General features: G+C 37.1%; 1 protein-coding gene across 1 annotated transcript in view; it reads left to right on the forward strand.

Annotated features, from left to right (window-relative positions):
• KIAA0586 (KIAA0586 ortholog) overlaps positions 1–21,473 on the forward strand; it is a 224,524-nt gene that overhangs the window by 67,192 nt on the left and 135,859 nt on the right. Inside the window, exons 19-22 of the mRNA XM_006891816.1 lie at positions 2,151–2,231; positions 9,257–9,450; positions 18,332–18,450; positions 20,691–20,890. Coding sequence (XP_006891878.1) covers positions 2,151–2,231; positions 9,257–9,450; positions 18,332–18,450; positions 20,691–20,890 — 594 coding nt within the window. The remainder of the gene's footprint in view (positions 1–2,150; positions 2,232–9,256; positions 9,451–18,331; positions 18,451–20,690; positions 20,891–21,473) is intronic.

Genomic DNA, 21,473 nt, shown 5'->3' on the forward strand with positions numbered 1-21,473 from the left:
CCCACATTTCTCCTCATAGAGCCCAGCCTCCCGGATAATCTGTTCTGCATATAGGTTGAAAAGGTATGGAGATAGGTATAGAGCTTCAAAATCCTTGCCTCCAAGCAGCTGATTTTACCCTCTTTAGGAGAGACTTGTTCCCTGGCAGTCCACAGTATGTTCCACACTCTTCTCCAGCACCACAATTCAAAGACATCAATCCTCCTATAATACTTAATTTTTGTCAAGCTCTTGGATGCGTAACAAATAATTGTGAAGACTATGGCCTGGATCAGGAGAGGTCCCTGACAGAAGACTTTCCCAATACAGTTCATTTTATTTTTTGACTGTGGGTGCCAAGAGTGTTGATTATATAACCAAGCAAAGTGAAGTTATCAACAATCTCAGTCTCTTCTCTGTCCATCATGAAGGTGTCAACTGGCCAAATGGTGAGAATCTTTGTTGATGTTGAGCTATAATATATACTGAAGACTATGATCACTGTCCTCCTGCAGCAAACTCCTCATGTCCTCCATTTCAGCAAGCAAGGTTGTATTATGTACATAACTCAGGTTGTTGGTGAGTCTTCCTCCAATCCTGATGCCACTTTCCTCCTCATAAAGTCCAGCCTCCTGAATGATCTGTTCTGCATTGAACAGATTGAAAACGTTGACATCTTTCCTGATCCTAAACTGTGCAGTGTTTCCCTGCTCTGTTCTGACTACTGCTTCCTGGTCCAAGTATATGTTTCGTATGAGCACAATTAAGTAAGTGTTCCGGGATCCCCATTCTTTTCAAGGTTAGAGATAATTTTTTATGATCCACACAGTTAAATGCCTTTGTATAGTTAATAAAACACAGATAGACATTCATCTAGTACTCTCTGCTTTCAACTAAGATCCAGCTAACATTGTCTATGATATCCCTGGTTCCATGGCCTCTTCTTAACTCAGCCTGCACTTGTGTCAGTTCTCTGCTGATGTACTCTTCCAGTTGTTTCTGGATAATCTTCAACAGAATCTTGTTTGCATGTGATATTGTTTGAAAAGTTCCACACTCTGTTGGGTCACCTTGTTTTTGGAATGGGAATAAGTACAGGTCTCTTCCAGTCAGTTATTCAGGCAGTTGTCCAGATTTCTTGGCACAACCTGGTGAGCATGGCCAGGGTAATACCTGTTTGCTGAATGTGAGTGATAGGATAATATCAACATGCATACAAGGAAGATCTGTTAATACCACTGTCATTTAAATATATGCACCAGCAACCAGGGCCAAAGAGGAGGAAACAGATGACTTCCACCAACTTTTGCCATCAGAAATTGATTGAACATGCAATCAATACTTTGATAATAGTGAGTACAAATCAAAAGTTGGGGACAGGGAAGAAGGATCAGTAGTTGGAAAGCATATACTTGGTGACATATATGAGGTTGGAGATAGATTGATAGAAATCTGTACAGTCAATGACCTATTCATTGCAAACATCTTTTATAAGAAAAATAAATGGCAAGTATACACATGGACTTCACCTGATGGTCTACACGGGAGTCAGATTGACTACAGCTGTGGAAAAAATAGTTGGAGAAGTTCAACATCAGCTGTGAAAACCAGGTCAGGTGCTGATTGTGGAACAGACCACCAACTACTCATATATACTTCATATACTGAAGCTAAAGAAAATTAAATTGAATCCGTAAGAACCAAAGTTTGACCTTGAGTCTATCCCACAGAATTTAAAGACTCTCTCAGAACAGATTTGAAGCCTTGAACACTAATGCATGAAGAACAGATGAGCTGATGAGCTGTGGGAGAATTGAAAGAATATCATTCATGAAGAATGCAAAAAGGCCTTACAAAGATAAAGAAATCTTAACTATCAAAGAGATCGTATCAACCTGTTGATCAGCTGACTTAAGTTACCTGATTGATTTATTCCTTGACAGAATAACAAACATAATTTTACATCTATCAAAGCAATGTCCTGATTTTCCACATTTGAGAATAAACTTAAATTCCATTTACCAGTTAAGCTAATTTAGAACATGATAATAATGTGGAAGTAAGGCCTTGCACTTGTAAGCTTATGGATGGAGATGGGAATAGTAATGTATAAACTTAAAAATGATTAAATGTAACAAAAAATTTCTGAAGATGTTTTAATGCTTTTTTAGACTGCAGAAATTACAGATGTTGATGAAGAAGAGGTGAAGTTTCCAGGAACAAACTTTGATGAAGTAATTGATATCGTTCAGGTAACCAAGTGTAGGAATCGTAAGAAATTGTTTTTCCATTGTAATGTCTTTATATTATTTGTTTTGACTTTCAATATTATATTCAAGTTTTTGAGTTAAATTAAGTTTTAAAATCTAGAAGGTTGTTATTCTTTATAGTGCAGTATAATCATATCACCTGTCTACTTTCATTCAACTTGATTTAGAATTTTCTTTCTCACCTAGATGTTGTGTCTTCTGCTTCCTATTTTCGTCTTTTTTTCCTTTAACTTCCTTCCCTTCAATCTGTCTTTTCTTCATACTATTAATATTTACCTTTTCTGATTAAAGTCTAATGTAGTGGTCACTAATTGATCTGCCATGATAATTTTGAATTGAGTAAAAAATTTGTGAGGAACCCCAAACCAATGAAAAGATAGTAGTTAACAGTAGAAAGATTTACAGAAATGATAAAGATCCTCAAACTGTGGGGCCCTTTGAAAATAAAAGAAAACAAAAGAAAAAGAAATGATAAGATTAGTAAGCTAGAAGGCAGGAATATAGATGATGATGATGTTGTTGTTGTTATGTGTTGTCAAGTCACTTGGGACTCATAGCGACCCTATGTACAACAGCCCTAAACTCTGCTCTGTCCTGTGCCAATCACACTGTCTCTGACAAACCCATCATGATTACCCCAGTCACTGAATCAATTCACCTCATAGAGGGCCTTCCCCTCCTGCGCTGTCCCTCCACCTTACCAAGCATGATGTCCCTCTCCAAGGACCAGTCCATCCTTACAACATGTCCAAAGTATGTCAGACGAAGCCTCAGAATGCTTGTCTCCAAGGAGCAGCCCAGTTTAATTTCTAAGATGAAACCGTTTGTTTTCTTAGCAGTCCATGGTACCTTCAATACTCTTCTCCAGCACCACAGCTCAAAGGCATCAATTCTCCTTCTATCCTCCCTGGTCATTGTCCAACTCTCTGATGCATAACAAATGATTGGAAAGACCTGTATCAGACGCACCTTAGTCTCCAGAGAGACACCATTGCTCTTCAGTACTTTGGAGAGGTCCCTAACAGCAGACTTTCCCATGGCAATACATCTTTTAATTTCCTGGCTACTGGTGCCAAGAGTGTTGACTGTGGAGCCAAGCAAACTAAAGCTTTGTACAATCTCAATCTCTTCACCATCCATCCTGATGCTGCCAATTAGCCCAGTGGTGAGAATCTTTGTCTTCTTGATATTGAGTCTCAATCCATATTGGAGGCTGCAGTCCTTGACCCTCTGCAGCAAGCACTTCAGGTCCTTCTCAGTTTCAGCAAGCAGGGTTGTGTCATCTGCATAAAGCAGACTGTTGATAAATCTTCCACCAATCCTGATGCCACGATTCTCCTCATAGAACCCAGCCTCCCGGATAATCTGTTCTGCATAAAAGTTGAAAAGATGTGGAGGCAGGACACATCCCTGGCATATGCCTTTCCCAATTTTGAACCATGTAGTGTTTCCTTGCTCTGTTCTGACGACTGCCTCTTGGCCCAAGTATAGGTTTCTCATTACCATGATCAAGTGTTCTGAGATTCCTAGTCTTCTCAAAGTCAGCCACAGTTTGTTATGATCCACATAGTCAAACGCCTTTGCATAATTAATGAAACACATATAGACATTCCTCTAGTATTCCCTGCTTTCAGCTAAGATCCATCTAACTTTAGCTACAATATCCCTAGTACCATGACCCCTTCTAAACCCAGCCTGGACTTCCAGCAATTCTTTGCTGATGTGCTGTTCCAGTCGTTTTTTAATAATCTTCAGTAGAATCTTGCTTGCATGTGAATCAATGATATTGTTCTATAGTTTGCACACTCTGTTGGGTCACCTTTCTTTGGAATGGGAAGAAATATATATCTCTTCCAGTTGGCCAAGTGGTTGTTCTCCAGATTTCTTGGCACAACTTGGTGAGCAAGTCTAGGGCAGCATCTGTTATCTGAAATATGCCAATTGGTATACCGTCTAGTCTTGGGGCCTTATTTTTTGCCATTTCCTTCAAAGCAGCTTGAACTTCATTCTTCATCACCATAGGCTCTTGCTTATATGTTGTTTCATGAAATTCTTCTGTGTCTGCCAATTCCTTTTGATACAGTGACTCAGTATATTCTTTCCATCTTCTTTTAATACTTTCTGGATCATTTAATATTCTGTGTAAAACATCCTAGATTATAGCAACTCGACGTTTGAATTTGTTCTTCAGTTCCTTGAGCTTAAGAAATTTTGAGCAAGTTTGACCCTTTTGATTTTCCGACTCCAGCTCCTTGCACATTTCATTGTAATATTTTACTTTGTCATCCCGTGCTGCCCTTTGACATCTTCTGTTCATCTCTTTAGTATCTTGAATTCTTCCTTTTGCTTTGGCTTCTCTGCCAAAGTGCAGTATTCTTTGCCGGTGCAATATTCAGAGTTTCTTCTGACATCCTTTTTGGTCTTTTCTTCCTTCTCTGTCTTTGTAATGACCGTTTGCACTCTTCCTGGATGATCCTCCCACAACTCATCAGGTCTTCGCTCATTAGTGTTCAAGGCCTCAAACCTGTTCCTGAGAGGGTCCTGAAATTCAGGTGGGATAGACTCAAAGTCATATTTTGATTCCTGTGGATTCGGTTTAATTTTCCTCAACTTCAGCTTGAATATAGATGAGGCAGTAAAAAAAAATAATGGGGAAAAAAGCTCATATGACAGACTTTAGAGAGGACATCTGTTCACAGATTTTGGAGTCAAGACCAAATTAGTTAATCATAAAATGAAACTTTATTTTAGAATTTGAAAAGATATGCAATATATCACATGAAGTAATTAATTTCAATCCAGGTAACTAAGTTTAGAAACCATAACTTGTTTTTCCCTTAGCATTTTTCCATGTGATTGAATTATGTTTTGACTTTCAATATTAAAGTGTTCTCAGAAACTTTTTGTCCAAGATATGAATGAAATAAAAGTTATCTAAATAACGTGATTGGTATTCAAAGTGTTCCTTTTTCTGTCTCAGCCCATTTATTAACTCTATGACCTCATTTTAACATGAGATAATACTACTTAGGGAGCTTTTGTGGCCAACCAGCAAGAAAAATGCACTGCAATCCCAAAGTCATGCAATTCAAAGCCACCAGCTACTCCATGGGAGAAGGATGAACAGTTTTCTCCCGTGCGATTAACTGCCTCTGAAAACCCACTGGATGGTCATCTATGGCTCAGTTCTGACTATGATACACCACCACAACAAAACTATAACTTAGTCAAAATGTTTCAAAGTCATAACTTTTTATGAGGTATCTATATAGATGTATTTAAAGATAAAACTTGTAATATCTCTGATTTACTTGAATACATTATTGTTGTGTACAGTTGAGTTGGACCTGACTCATAGCAGACCCTCTGGCAGATTTTCAGAGGCAATTAATTGCAGCCTGTTGGATTGGAGCTGCATTACTTTGGGTTGTCAGTACGGTTCCTTACCTCTAAGTTACCAGTTGTTAAGTGCCATCGAGTTGACTATAACTGCTAGTGACCCTCTGAACAGCTGTCCTGAAACCTGCCCTATCCTGTGCCATCCTCACCATCTCTGAGACACTAGAGCCCGTTGCTAAAGTTACAGTGTCAGTCCATCTCATTGGGCGCCTTATCTCCTTTGCTGACCATCTATCTTCTCAAGTGTGATGTACCTCTGTGAGGAATAGCCATGCCTAGCTACCTGTACAAAGAATGGAAGACAAAGCTTTGTCATTCTTTTCCTCCAAGGAGCACCCTTGTTGCACCTTTTCCAGGACATGTGTTTGTTCTCTTGGCAGTCCATGGGATATTCAGAACTCTTATCTAGAACCACAACTCAAAAGCATCAGTTCTTGTCCAGCTCTCAGGTGCATAACAAGTGATAAGACCATGGCCTGAATCAGGCATACCTTAGTCTTCTAACTGTTCTTCAGTGTTTTGGAGAGGTCCCTGACAGTGGATTTGCCCAATGCAGTATGTCTCCTTATTTCCCAACTACTGTTACCAAGGGTGTTGATTGTTGATCCAAGCAAAATGAAATCATTAAAGCTTCAATATTTTCTCCATCTATCATGATGTTGACTGTTTGGCCTGTGGTGAGGAAATATGTCTTCTTGGTGTTGAGATACAATCCACAGAAAATGTTGTAGTCTTTGATCTTCTGCAGCTGTTGTTTTATATCCTCCTCGCTTTTAGCAAGCAGAGTTGTGTCATCAGTGTAACACAAGGTGTTGATGAGTCTTCTTCCAATTCTGTTGCCATACTCCTCTTCATAGAGTCCAGCATCACAAACTATTTTGCTTAGAGTCTAGATTGAATTGGTATGGAGAAAGGATACAACCCTGATTCACACGCCCCCTGATGCAATGTTCTCCTGGTCTGTTTGCACAAAATCTTCTTGGTCTAGGTATAAATTCTGTATGAGCACAATTAAGTGTTTTGGGATTGCCATTCTTCACAGTGTGAGCCATAATTTGTTATGATCCACATAGTTTAATGCCTCAGTAAAACACAAATACACATTCTTCGGATTGCCATTGTTGTTAGGTGCCATTGAGTTGAGTATGACCTACAGTGACACTATGAACAAGAAATCTGAACCCTGTCCTATACTGTGCCATCTTCACACTTCTTGACACTTTAGAGCCAACTGTTCCAGTCACTGTGTCAATCCATTTGGTAGAGTGTCTTCCTCTCTTTGACTCTTTCATCGATTCTGCTTTTCCAAACATCTTGCCCCTCTCTAAGCATCATATCTGTCTCTAAGAAATAGCCCTCCTAGCAAATGCCTGAAGTATGTGAGGTGAAGCATCATCATCTTTGCCTCCAAAGAGCCCTCTGGGCATACTCTCTCTAAGACATACTTGTTATGTTCTTTTAGCAGTCCGTTGAGTGCTCAGCACTCTTCTATCACCACAGTTCAGAGACATCAGTTCTTCTGTCGTCATTATTCATTGTCTAGGTCTCTGATGCATGGCAAATGGAAAGACCATGGCCTGAATTAGATGCACCTTAGTCCTCAAACTGACATCATTAACCCTCAGTAATCTGGAGATGTCTCTAACTGCAGATTTTCCCAGTGCAATATGTCTCCTTATTTCCTGACTGCTGGTAGGTAACGAGGATGTTAATTGTGGATCAACAATAATATCTCTAGTGCCATGGCCGCTTCTAAATCCAGCTTGTACTTCTAATTGTTCCTTGTCAACGTATTGTTCTAGCTGCTTTTGAAATGAGCTTCAATAATAGTTTCCTTGCATTAGCTTTTTAAAAATATTTTGCCTGCATTAGATATGGATGATATTGTTGGATAAATTCTACATTCTATTGGATCTTTCTTGGGAATGGGGACAAATATGGATCTCTTCCAGTCAATCCTTCAAAGTTCCTAGCATAAACTGGTGAGCACAGTCAGGCCTGCATCTGTTAGGTCAAAAGTCAATTGGTATTCCACTGACTGTTGGGACCTTATTTTTTGCCGATACCTTCATTGCTGCCTGAACTTCATCATTCATCATCATTGGTTCTTTTTTATGTGGTACTTTCTGAAATTTTTCTGTTTTAACTAATTTTGTTTTGGTACAGTGATTTTGTGTATTCCTTCAATATCTTTTGATGCTTCCCGGATCATTTAAGATTGTGCCCATAGCATCTTTCAGTATTGCAACTTGAGGCTTGTTAATTCAGTTCCTTCAGCTTGAGAAATTCTGAGTGAGTTCTTCCCTTTTTTATTTTCTGAGCCCAGCTGTTTGCACATTTTGTTGTAATAGTTTGTTTTATTCTCTCGAGCTGTCCTTTGAAATCTTCTGTTCAGCTCTTTTACTTTGACATCTCTTTTGTTTTGGCTTCTTTGTGCTCTAATAAAATTTTCATGTCTCTTCTGACATCTTTTTTGGTTTTTTTTCTTCCTCCTCCTTTGTAATAATCTTTCGTTGTCCTCATGCCACCAGAGCTTCATTCAAAATGATATGTTGTTGTTTTTCAGAGGCAGTTAATCACAGGGGAAGATTGGGCATCTTATTGCAGAGCAGCTGGTGGATTTGAACCACGTACCTTTCTGTTGACAGTGCAGTTCTTTACCACTAAAGCCACCAGAGCTCCCTTCAAAATAATACAGCAAGAGGAAATTGAGCTCTGGTGGCTTAGTTCATGTGGCATGTAGTTCAAACTACTAGGGCTTTGTGGAAGATGAGCAATCTTCCCATATGATTCACTGCCTCTGAAAACCCACTGGGGAGCCACCTATGAGTTGGTTATGACTCCTCAGTACGTAACAACCTAGATAAAATGAAGTTGTCCATGAGTTGCTGACTATTGAAGCTGAGCAGCCAGTAAATGAGATTTCATGTTAGATAGATAGCAGCTACGTAATAGTACCTTAGTGTTACTTTACCTGCTTTTAAATATGTATGATAATTTCTATAATAAAAGGTTGAAAATTCCCAAATATCTGTGATCATGATGTTATTGTTTTGTGCCATTGAGATGGAACCAACTGATTCTGACCCTACAGACAGTTTTCAGAGGCTGTAAATTGCATGGGAGGAAATTGTCCATCTTTCTCTCCCAGAGCAGCTGGTGAACGCAATCTGCTTGCCTTTGGTTTGGCAGTGCTGCTCCTTACCACTAAACCAACAGATAATATATAAAAGGGCATAAATGAGTATTTAAATGCAAAGTAGAGGATCTACAGGAGCAAGCAGTAATGTTCAGAAGCATCAGTCTCTTTATAGTAAGAAATGTTCAAAATATCCTCTGAAGGAAAATGTTAATGGCACTTTATAAATTTAAAAAGAAAATAAAATGTTAAGCATTTTCTGAAGGCATTGTTAACATTTTACATGGAGATAATGCTTTTAGTTTGTCTAAAAAAAATTTTTGTTTTTTAACTGTCCAATTTAAATGAAATGCAACATTCCATTTTAATGAGGCAACAGAATTGTGCAACTAAAGATTTTTTCAGTGTGACTTATCTGACTGATATATATAGATGTTTTTATTATTAATACTAAGTTTGCTTCTTCTAGGAAGAAGAACAATATGATGAAATTCCAGAATACTCTGAACCAATTCTGGAGTTCAGCAAAAATATTAAAGTTGATTCAACAAAATATAATGGTCCTCCGTTTCCACCGGTTGCTTCTGATTTTCAACCAACTGCTGGTACTCTGGAAAAAGTAATTGAGAGAAAAGAAACATTGGAAAATAGCTTAATTCAGTGGTGAGTCTTTGACATTGCTGGTGTGAACAGAATTGAAGCAACAAATAAAATAGTATTAAACTGAAGGCATTATATGTCAATTGACAGTCTCCCTTGTTTTTGTTTATTAAACTTTGAGGGTTTAACTAATTGTTGGAAGTATTACTTCTCTCTTTGATTATTTGTACTTATGCTGTTGCTATAGCAAAAGAGGCTAGTGTTAAGCATCTAAGGCAGTAACACTTGCTGTTATTTTAGAGATTAATGTCTTAAAATTTATCCTAAGGGGAAAAAAATTATGGTCCTACTAAAATGCCTTTGAACTGTGGTGTTGATGAAGAGTATATATATATATAAGTATATATCTTACTATGGACTGCCGAAAGAACCAACAGATCTGTCTTAGAGGAAGTGCAGCTATGGTTGTGCTCTTTGGAGGCAGGAATAGTGAAACTTTAGCTCATGTACTTTGGACATGTTGTCAGGAGGCACCAGTGCTTTGGAAAAGATGTTACACTTGGAAAAGTGGAGGATCAGTGAAAGAGAAGAAGACCCTTAAGGAGATCAAATGATGTAGTGACTGCAACAAAAGGCGTGAATATGGTGTATATTGTGGAATGGTTCTGAATAGGGCAAGGTTTTGATCTGTTGTTTATAGAGTCTCTATGATCCATAGTCAATTCCACTGCACCTAACAACAGCTAGGCCTTGCACTATCAAACAGTGCCTTGTCCTAATTAATTTAGTGCTGCTATCACGGAGATAACCACAAGTGATTGACTTCAACAAATTTTTTTTTTTTTACTGGTTAGGAGGCTGGCAGTCCAAATCAGGGTGCTAGCTTGAGAAGAACCTCTCTCTGTTAATTTTGGAGGAAAGTCAATGTTTCCTTGAGCATCTATAAGCCATTGCAGATCTCTTTGTGTCTTGACTTTCCTATAAGGCAGGTACCTGAGTTCAGAAGGATGCACTCCATCCCTGGATGTTTTCTTGGTGGTGTTGAAGTCCCTTCTTCCATTTTATTTTTCTTTTTTTAATTGATCTCTTGTGAGAGAAAAGCTGCTACAAGCCATACCCTAAGAAAACTTCTATTCTGTGAACTAGGGCTGTGATGGGATTAAGTGGTTTTTATGCTATCTTTAAGCCTCTCAGAACTATTTAGTTTAGCAGATTGTGAGAGAACATGACATATTTTGTACATTTTATTCCTATTGTTACTAAGTGCTATGAAGTCAACTATGAGTTATCGTGACCTGGTGAAAAGCAGATCATCTTCCCCTGTCCTGTGTTCACGATTTTTGCCCTGATTAACCTGTTGTAGTCACTGTGCCAGTCTGTCTCCTTGAGAGTGACAACTTCCTTTTTCACCTTCAGTTTACTTTTCCAAGCATGAAGTCATTATCCATGGGCTAACAAAATGCTCATATTATATAAGATGGACTTCCGCCATCCTTGGCTTCTTCTAAGACAAATGTGTTCTTTTGAACACATTTTATTATATTTATTTATTTATTATTTACATATTATATATGGTATAACATGGTATATTTAATACTCTTTACCAGCACTCTATTTTGAAGACATAATATTTTGGTCTTCTTTATTATTTAACTTTTCACATTTATGTGAAGCAATTGAAAATATAGCTTGATAACTCAGTCCAACAAGGACCAATACTGTATAAAACCATTATTATAGAATGAGTATGAGGATCCAAGGCAGGGGTTTGGGGTGGAAATAGAGGGGTGAAGATGAGAGGGTAGGGTGTTAATAGGGTTACACAATCCAATGGGTGGGAGGGGTAAAGAAAATGGGAAGGATCTTTTGTGAAAAACAATGTCTTCAAACTTTGTAAATGAATCAGAGTAATAAAAGAAAATATCATGGCTTGAATTAGCCGTATCATCATCTTTACACCGACATCTTTGCTTTCTAGCTCTCTATATTTTAGGAGCTACAATTCAGTTCATGAATTCATAACGCTTGCTATGTAGAACTTATTAAAAACAAGGCTTTTTATGTTTTTTAGTTTTATTGTATTTATTAATTTATGGATCCTTTGGTCAAAATGGTGTAGCTTTCAGATCCATTGTTTGTAAGGTCACTATGAGTTGTAGTTGATGCAACAGCATTTAACAACAGCTACAACCATTATTATCCCTAGGGAGTTTTGGTGGATTAGTCTGTAGGACATTGTGCTGCTAACCCAAAGTCTGAGCATCTCTGGTGGTTTGAGTCCATCAGTGGCTCCTGGGGAGTTTACGGCCTCAGAAACCACAGGAGAGTTAGTGATGAGTTGGTTCTGACTTGACAGCAGTGTGTGTGTGTAGTATGTATGTTGTGGTAAACTGTTGAGTCTGAATTAACTCATAACTGACCCTCTAGTGGGTTTTCAGGGGCAATTAATTACACAGGAGATTGCTCATTTTTCTCCTGTGGTGCACCTGGTGGATTTGAACCATGTGACTTTGAGTTGGCAGTCCGACTTCTTACCACTTAAGCCACCATAGCTTCCGATATGAGTGAATAGGTATACATAAAATTATTATTATCCCGATGAGATTATAATAGATATACATATGAGAAATTTGAAAAGAAAGTTACAGAATAAAACTAAATAATGGATATTAGTGTAGTTACCAAAATTTAGTTTAACAAAACTGTATGGAAACAAAACAGGCTACTGGCAGTGTAACTCCATTTAAGGTCCCTACATGACACAATTTGTGCAAAAAGGCACACTTAAATAGAAATATATGTGTGTAGATGAATGTTTGGAAAACATACACACTAAATTTTTAACCGTGCTTATTCCTAAATTTGGGATTAAGAGATTTATTTTTAAAAAAGTATTTTTAATTGCAGTCCAAGGTTAAGCATCTGTTTATCATAAAGTCAGCCCTTCCATAAGAGAAAAGCATAAAGATTAAAGCCTTGAAAACCTTTGGAGCGGTCTGTGCTGTTCTTTAGGGTTGTTGTGAGCTGAAGTCAGCTTGATAGCACTGAGTTTGCTTTGGTTCTAATGAAATGTTAGAAGAAATATCTTACTGCATTGCAAGTGAATCCATGATTTCTGAAAATGATCTTGAAAATAAATGTTTATTCCCTTATTAAGATAGAAGACTCTGATATTACAGCCTATATGCATATTTTCTTGAAAACAAGGCAACCAGACTTTTTTTTCCTGGGTCTGGTCTTATGTAGTTTTAGATGTATGCTCATAGAATGGAAATCAGATGTTTTCTTTACATGTTTGTGTACAGTTTGGTCTGTTTCCTATCTAAAATACCTATACCCATGCTTGGCTTTCTGTTTTTATCTTTTAAATTTCCTTTTTATTATTCTGTGTATTTTATAACAGACATAGAGTGAGCATTTTTATTTTAAAAAAATTACACTTCTCCTTCCATTGATAATAGGTCTGAGATATTTATGAACTTAAATTATCTTAAGATTTGATAGTACTATTTAGCTACAGGGTAGACCAAAAATGAATATATACAAAATAATACTAGGAACACATATCTTACCTGTTGGCATACTTAAAATCATAAAAAGATAAACCTCTATTTTAAAATACTTTGGAAGTGAAACCAGTTCATCAAATTTTGCCAAGATTAAGAACTATTTTATACAAAAGCAACATTAAAGCTGAAATTAGATACTGGTTTCTACTTATCTGAAATTTGTTGAAGTGATGTCTTTTAAAAAAATCACATGAGTTCTACAAAACAATATTTTTGAGGATAGAACTTTTACAGTTCATATGTGTCAAGTTTATGATAAAACAGAGTACTATAAAAACAATACACTAATTAATATATTTTATACCATTTTCTTTTTTAAAAAACCATTTTCTTTTTTTTGTTTTTGTTTTTTTTAAATTTCAATCTTTTTTTAATTTTAATTTTTATTAAATTTTATTCATTTTAATGAACATTTACAGAGATTTTGGGTTTTCATTCATTCATTGTTGCACTGTTTTCTCCACCCTCATCCCCAGTTCGTTCTTCTTTCCCCCCCAGTGTCTGTTTTAATTGTCCAATTGCCACAGTGCTTGTCAAAGCCAGTTCTGATTAATCTCCTTTGTCAGTGTGTCCCTTGTCATTCCCTATCACTCCTCCCTGAGAGAGACTTCACCCTGATTCATAAGGAAAAGGGGATGGCGTATTCTCTTAGCTAATTCCTGCTGAAAAGGGACGCTGTGGGTTTCTGGGTGAATGTCTTCTCTCACTACTCCAAAGGGCCCCCTTGGCAGTAGGAAGCACATAGACTATTATGGAGATTGATTTTGGAATTTAGATGCACTGTTATCAGTTGTGCTTAGCCGTACATCTTCATATCCTTGAAGCTGTATCATGGAAGTGTTGCAGCCTAGAAGATACAAATTTAACTAACAAGTTAAAAGTGCATGAGTCAAAAATTGAAAACAATAATATTCTGAGTAGAGGCACAAATAGTGGCACAAATCAAATTACAAAGGTAAGGTGGTTCCATTGCCATCCTTACTCTAACTTAATTATTATTTTTTTTTAATTTAAATTTGTTCTTAATTTCAGTGAAAATTTACAGAGGCTTTGGATTTCCATTCATTCATTGTTGTAGATTTGTCCCCTCCCAAGGCTCCCCCCCCACCAGACATTACCCTCGTGGAAAAGTAAAAGAAAAGATTCTTTCATTATTTCACAAACCCCAGGTCCACTCCACCATGTAGCCATCGCTCTAGACTCCTGTCATGACAGAAATACCTAATCACATATCTCTTTTAAACAGTTTTTTCCCTTCTCTGTTTCAGAGCAGCATACATTATTGAACCCATCTTACTCAGTCTCTCCCCAACCCCAAGGACAGTCCCATTCTACAACAGTGGCACCTTGCAATATTTGTCCCTTTGTGACTGGGACATTTCACTCAGCATAATGTTCTCCAGAGTCAACCATTTTGAGTAATATTGCATGAGTTCCTTGTTTTTTAATGCAGCATAGTATTCCATTGTGCGAATATACCACAGCTTCTCTAGCCATTCGTTTGTTGATGGGCACTTAGGTTGTTTCCAACTCCTTGCTATTGTGAACAAAGCTGCAATAAACATGGAAGGTACCAATTCAAATAATATTTTGCATCTTTATTTAGTGCACTAAAATTGTTTTATGTGGAAGAATTGGAGGACATATCATAATATAATACCTTAGAAACATTCTTTGACATGTGTATCTACATTAATGGATAATTCACAATCCATTTAAAGAAATTTTCTAGTAATAAATTTGCCTAACTATCTCAAAAAACAAATGTGTACTGTTAATCTGTTTTTGGAAGCAAAGATATTCAGTATTACTTTTGCCTTTGGAAGAAAGTTACTTTAAAAAATATGTGCATTAACTAGTTTTTTAAAAAAATCTGTCTGGAGAATTATACTCTTCTAAAAACTATTGTTGAGTTGGTTTGACTCGTAGCCACTCTTCAAATTAAGTTTCCAGCTCCATAAAACTTTACAGGAGGAGACTGTCCATCTTTTATCTTTTTTCCTTAGAGCTCCTGGTGGGCCTTTCAGTTAGCAGTCCCATAAGTTAGTTACTACACTATCAAAGCTCAAGAATGACACATACGGGATAAAATTGACAATAACAAATAATAACTTGGTAGAAACCTTAGGGAGTAGTCAATTTATATTGATGAGGGAGGTTTGTGAAAATGGTTGCACAACTGGAAGAATGTTATTAATGTTAGTAAATTGTACATGTGGAATTGTGAATTAGAGTGTGTGTTGTGTATATTCTCAGCAACAACAAAGTCAGTAAACTTTGAGGGCGGGGTTGACCACATGCAAATTACCTGTCATACGTACTAGTAACATTTGACCCATGTTCATTTTAAAAAGTCCAAGCAATAAAAGGAAGCACAAAGAATGCAAAAATGATCTAGAATGTCATTAGAAGTAATCATCATCTTTAACAAGAGTATATTTTTTAAGAGATCAAGATACTCAAATTTGACTTTATTCAAGCTTCATTTAAAATTTTTTTCCTATTAATACACTAAAAAAATTATATATTAGCATAGAAAACCAATATAAATACATTGATTACTTAGGAATCTTAAGTCATTTTATATATACACACACAACTTTTTCTTTATGATCCCTCCAAAATAATTGGTGAGTTCACTCATACAGCTAGTTAAGTAAAAGAGATCCATTGTAGCACAGTGACACAAATCATTCTCAATTTATGAAGAATGAATGAGTTTTAAAAATATAATTGTTAATACATAGTGTTTGATTATAGTGTCAGGCGTTCTAAATTATTTCTTGAGGGGGTGCATATTCAGACTTTATTTTTTTTATACTAGTTTGTTTACAAAATTCTAATACACTGTTTTTGAGAACAGATTCTTTCATTTTCCCTCACCCTCCTCATCAAATTATACAATTCCATGATTAATATCCCCCTCTCCCTGTACATCTTCATCCCTCTGCAACATTTTAGATCAGTGGATCTCAAAGTATGGTTTCTGAACCAGAAGTGTGAACACACATACAGTTTATTTGAAATGAAAATTCAAGGTACCACCGCAGATCTGCAGATCAGGGATTTAGGGACAGGGCCTACCAGGCTTCTTATCCTCCAGGCAATTCTGATGGAAGTAGTGAGAAACACTGAGAATTTAATTTTTTTTAAATTTAATTTTATTAATTTTAATTAACATTTACAGAGATTTTGAATTTCCATTCATTCATTGTTGCACTTTTCTCCCTGCCCAGCGCACCTCTCCCTCCCCCTCCCCCCAGTTCACTCCTCTCTTTGAAAAGTAAAAGAAAAAATTCCTTCTTTGGTATACAATCCCCCTGCACCCCTCCCACCACCCTGAGTACATTCCACTATGCAACCTTAATTCTGGACTCTTGTGATAACCATAATACCTTATCATATATTGCTTTTAAATTATTCTCTCCCTCAGTTTTTCAATGCAGCATACATAATTTATCCAGTTTTTCTCAATCTTACCTCAACCCTGATGTCAGTCCCATTCTACAACAGGGGCACCATGCAGTGTTTGTCCTTTTGTGACTGAGCTATTTCACTCCGCATAATGTCCTCCAGGGTCCCCCATTTTGAATAATGTTGCATGAGTTCCTTGTTTTTCAATGCAGTAGTATTCCATTGTGTGAATATACCACAGCTTCTCTATCCATTCGTTTGTTGATGGGCACCTGGGTTGTTTCCAACTCCCTGCTATTGTGAACAAAGCCGAGATAAACATGGGTGTGCAAATATTTGCTTAAGATGTTGGTTATGGTCTCTTTAGGGTATATTCCCAGTATTGGAATTGCTGGGTCAAATAGTATCTCTATTTGCAACTTTTTGAGAAAGTACCACACCACTTTGCACAGTGGTTACACTATTTTACACTCCCACCAACAGTGAATAAGGGTTCCAGTTTCTCCACAACCTCACCATCATTTGTTGCTTGCTGTTTGTTAAATGTTGCTATTCTGACTGGGGTGAGATGTTATCTCATAGTTGTTTGGATTTGCATCTCTCTTAGAGCTAGGGATTTTGAACAATTTCTTCATGTGTTTGTTGGCCATCTGAATGTCTTCTTTGGTGAAGTGTCTGTTCATATCCTGTGCCCATTTTTCAATTGGATTATTTACCTTTATCTTGTTGTGGTGCTCAAGTATCTTATAAATTCTAGATGTAAATCCCTTATCTGACATGTCATTCTCAATTACTTTTTCCCAGTCTGTGGCTTTTCTTTTTACCCTGTTGGAGAAGTTTTTGGATGTGCATAGGGATTTGATTCTTAGAAGGTCCCATTCATCTATTTTATCTTCTCCTGATTGTAGATCTTTCAGGATACTTGGAAGACTGTTTATGTTGTGGATTAGGACTACTAGAGTTCTTCCAAGCTTTTCTTTAATGAAGTTTATAGTCCTTGGTTTTAGTCCTAGATCCATGATCTACCTTGAATTGGGTTTTGTATATGGAGTGAGATGTGGATCTTGCTTGAGTCTTCTGCAGATATTTTTCCAATTTTGCCAACACCATTTGTTAAAAATACTCCATTGAATTATTAGAGAACCCTTACCAGTAGGTACTATTATCATCCCCATTTTTAATGTAAAGAAGCGGAGATACCAAGAGCCAGGTTACTTCCCAGAAACATCCAAGTATCGTCAGGTAGTACTAAGGATGACAGACTTATCCTAAAACACAAGCTCTTAAGTGCTAGACAGCCTCCCCCTTGATGATGGACACCTAAGTAATGGTGATAAATGATTGGATGGAGAATGAGCTGTATTCTGTGTGCTTGAAGTGACCTTCCAACCTTCCTAAATACTAAGGGCCTTCGTAAAGCTCAAAACCATGCCCAAAGATTTTCTACATGCCTCTTGTTGGCTGTAACCCTTTCTTTTCCAAGCTTTCATTTGTGCAAATCAGTAACTCTCTTTTGGCATGCATCACTCACAAGTATGGTGGTTATTTATATACATATGAAACTTTGAAAATACTCAGTTCCCTAGACAGAGGAATGGGATGAGAATTGGAGATGGAACAAGCAATGTCTTTTGAGTGGAGACATGGCCAACAGAAAGACAAGATTACTACCTCTACCCATAAATAACCATATATATGGTAGCCATTGGCCCAAACTTTATTTCACTTGTAGTAAGACCCATCTGAAAGGCTTTGTTTACATTCAACTTCTCCCACAAAAAGATTCTGTTCATACTATTAATCTTGCTGGTGGATACATGATATTTTTCTTTTCTGATTATACTTTGAGAGTGATTGCTCTCGTGTAAATATTTGTGGGTAAAGATTATTTTTAAGAATAATATGTCCACTCTTTATACTTTTCTGTCAAATTTAGGAATTATGTAACTGTTGTCCCTCAGGGTAGAACAAGAAATAATGTCAAGAATTATCTCTGGGCACTTCCCAGTTCAACAACAAGTCACCCCAAATGCCAGTGTGTCAGTCAGTGAGGAAAGTGAACCACTGACCCCTCATGCAGGTAAGTTAATGGAACTTCTTAACTTTTCCTGTTATTAAAAGACAAAAAACTTCATCAATTTGTATATTTTACATGGAAAGTAAGTTCTAGGGGAGCCAAAGAAAAGCTCTCACCTCCAGTTACATCTTTCTGGCTCCTGTCTGTGGTGGGAGTTCTCTCTTTACCTCTGTTTCTTTCCCTTTGTTCTCCATTCTTCCTACTCCTAAACCAGTTTTTCACATAAGACTTGAGATATGTATCTGGGTTATAATAATCACTAATCATCAAGTTTTACAATAATCACTAATCATCAAGTTATATTTTGATTGGCTTACACAGCTACCTAACTACTGTGATTAGCTCAGGATTAAGAATTCTTCTTTAGTTTAATTGACACCAAACAGGGGTAAAAATATTCACTGGTAAATGAATGAGCCCCCGTTTTGGTGTGTTTTTTTTTGGGGGGGAAAGTGACCTCTGCTCCTGCTCTTCTTCCTCTCTCTTTTTTTTTAAAGGGTAATTGCAGTACAATTTGACAACTTTATTTATAAAGATTGATCAGTTTTAATAAATGGATGTAGTGATATATAGTACAATTATGATATAGAAAAAAATTTCGTTATCCCAAAAAATTCCCACATCTCACTTTGCAGTCAGCCCTTACCTTCTTTCTGTCACTTTTCTGTAAGTTTCAGTAGATGGTATCATACAGCACACAGGCTTTTGTGTATAATTTCTTGTCTTTAGCATAATATAGTTTTAACATTTACTCATATTACTTATTGCTCATAATATCGTGCTATATGGGTGTAGCATAATTTTCCATTTACTAGTTAAAGGATATTTGTATTTTTTCTTAGGTTTTGACTGTCATGAATTAAAGCTGCTGAAAACATTTCTAAACAAATATTTATGTAGATACATCTTACAGTATCTTTTGGTCATATGATAAATATAAATGTATAAGAATTTGCCAAATTAATTCACAAAGTGTATGTGTTTGCCTTTGTTCTTGCCTGTATCTGGATAGGACTAACTCAATTTATCACACAGATGTTCTAATTTTGCTCATGAATATAAAAATTACAAAGGAGCTATGCTGACATATGTTACTGAATGTAAATTTGGAATTGAGGATTGCTGTGGTAACTCCACATTACTAGTCCATTACTAGTACTTCTGTCCTAATAAATTAAATAGAGACACCTATACTGTTTCTATTTATTATTTTGTGTGTGTGTGTACTGTCAAATCGGATCTGACTGGTCCAGGAAGAGATTGCCCTTCCTTCTCCAACAGAGCATCTGAGGGATTCGATCTGCGTGCCTCTGGGATTGCAGTGCGAGACACCTATACTTTTTAATGGATACTGCATATTGCTGCTGTAGAGATATCAATTAAGGAGGATTATTTGAAGAGGTCACATAGCTGCAAGCTTGATTAGATCATTTCTATATATTTTCCACAAAAAGTTTTAGGAGTATGCCATTATAAATCTAGTGAAATCTCTTAAGGAAGTTGTATTTTTATGTACAGTCATAGAATTGAAAGATATAATCCATTTGGGAAAATTAATAGACTTATGTTGTTGTTACGTGCCATCAAGTCAGAACCCACCCAAGACTGGACCCTCCAGCGGTTTTCAGAGGCGGTAAATTACACAGGAGATTGTCCATCCTTCTCCCGTGGAGCAGCTGGTGGATTCAAACTGTGTGCCTTTGGGATTGCAGCACGGTTTCTTACCACTACTAGGCCACCATAACTCCCTAATATGCTTGCAGAACATTTGACAGTATAAACTACCATAGGAGCTTGAGGAGAGTTAGCTTGTAATGTTAATACCTAATGTATCTGAAATTAGTAGGAAGAAAGGTTTACTTTTATATTTAAGAAATGGTTATCATTCCCTAAAATTCCTCACACCAGTCTTTGTGTTTTGATGGAGAACTATCATGGTTTCCCAGCTGTCCTATTTTTGGAAATGTGGATAGTGCATTTAATGTGCTACAAATCCTTTTATGCCACTCTTTGTGGAAAGAAGCCTTAGAAGTAAACATTTTCATTTGTAAGTGCTTTTGGTTTGTTTAGAGAAGGTGTTCACCAAGTAACTTAGTCATTTTAGCCTCATAAGCAGATGTGTTTGTACTTTTGATTTTGATTCTCTCTCAACCCTCAAATACTGGCATCTCTCTAAAATTATAAGAGTTAATATGTAGATTTCAAGAATGCTTTTGAACGTTTATATTGAGGTTCTTTTTCAGTGGAAGGAGCGAGCAGTCGTGCCCTCCAGCTCTTTGTTGATGCAGGGGTTCCATTGAACTCAGACACGATAGCCCATTTAGTGACTGAAGCTCTTGCAGAGACCATAGCCGTCATGCTGGGTGACCGAGATGACAAGAAGCCAGGTCTCACTGTGCCACCTGTTCCTGAGGTCATTGCAGCAAATGAAATATACTTGCCGGTAAGAGTCAGCCTCATATCAGAATTAAGTGTTCTGGGAGATTTTTTTTGGGTACATTTGTTAATGAGCAATAAATTGGATACATTTTCAACTAAGATAATAGTTTATGACTTACAGTTGCTTGTTAGAGTCATTAAAATAATATTGACCTCCAGCACTTTATTTTGAAAACTTCCCAACATATAAACTCTTTGCCATCAAGTCAGAACTGTCTCCTCACTGACCCACCATTGGGTTTCTGAGGCTGTAGATTACATAGGAGGAGAGTGCCCATCTTTTTTGAGGAGCTGCTGGTGGATTACGACCAACAGGGAGGTGTGGTCTTCGGGTTAGCAGTGCAGCTCTGTACAGGCTACGCCACCTGCCTTCTTTTTTCAACAGGTAGAACTGTATTGTACATGGACACATCTGTGTGCTATTTACTGATATTCACCAACTGGGAGCATTTTGCCACATTTTCTTTATCTCACTTATAAGGAGTTGTGCTGGGAGCACAAAGGTAGGCAGTTTAAATCCACCATCTGCTCTGAGGGGAAAGATGGACAGTCTTCTGTATGATTAACTGCCTCTGAAAACCCATTGG

Source organism: Elephantulus edwardii, unplaced genomic scaffold (assembly GCF_000299155.1).
Source record: "Elephantulus edwardii isolate Elephantulus edwardi_28Jun2011 unplaced genomic scaffold, EleEdw1.0 scaffold00104, whole genome shotgun sequence".
In the NCBI taxonomy this organism is placed as follows: domain Eukaryota; kingdom Metazoa; phylum Chordata; class Mammalia; order Macroscelidea; family Macroscelididae; genus Elephantulus; species Elephantulus edwardii.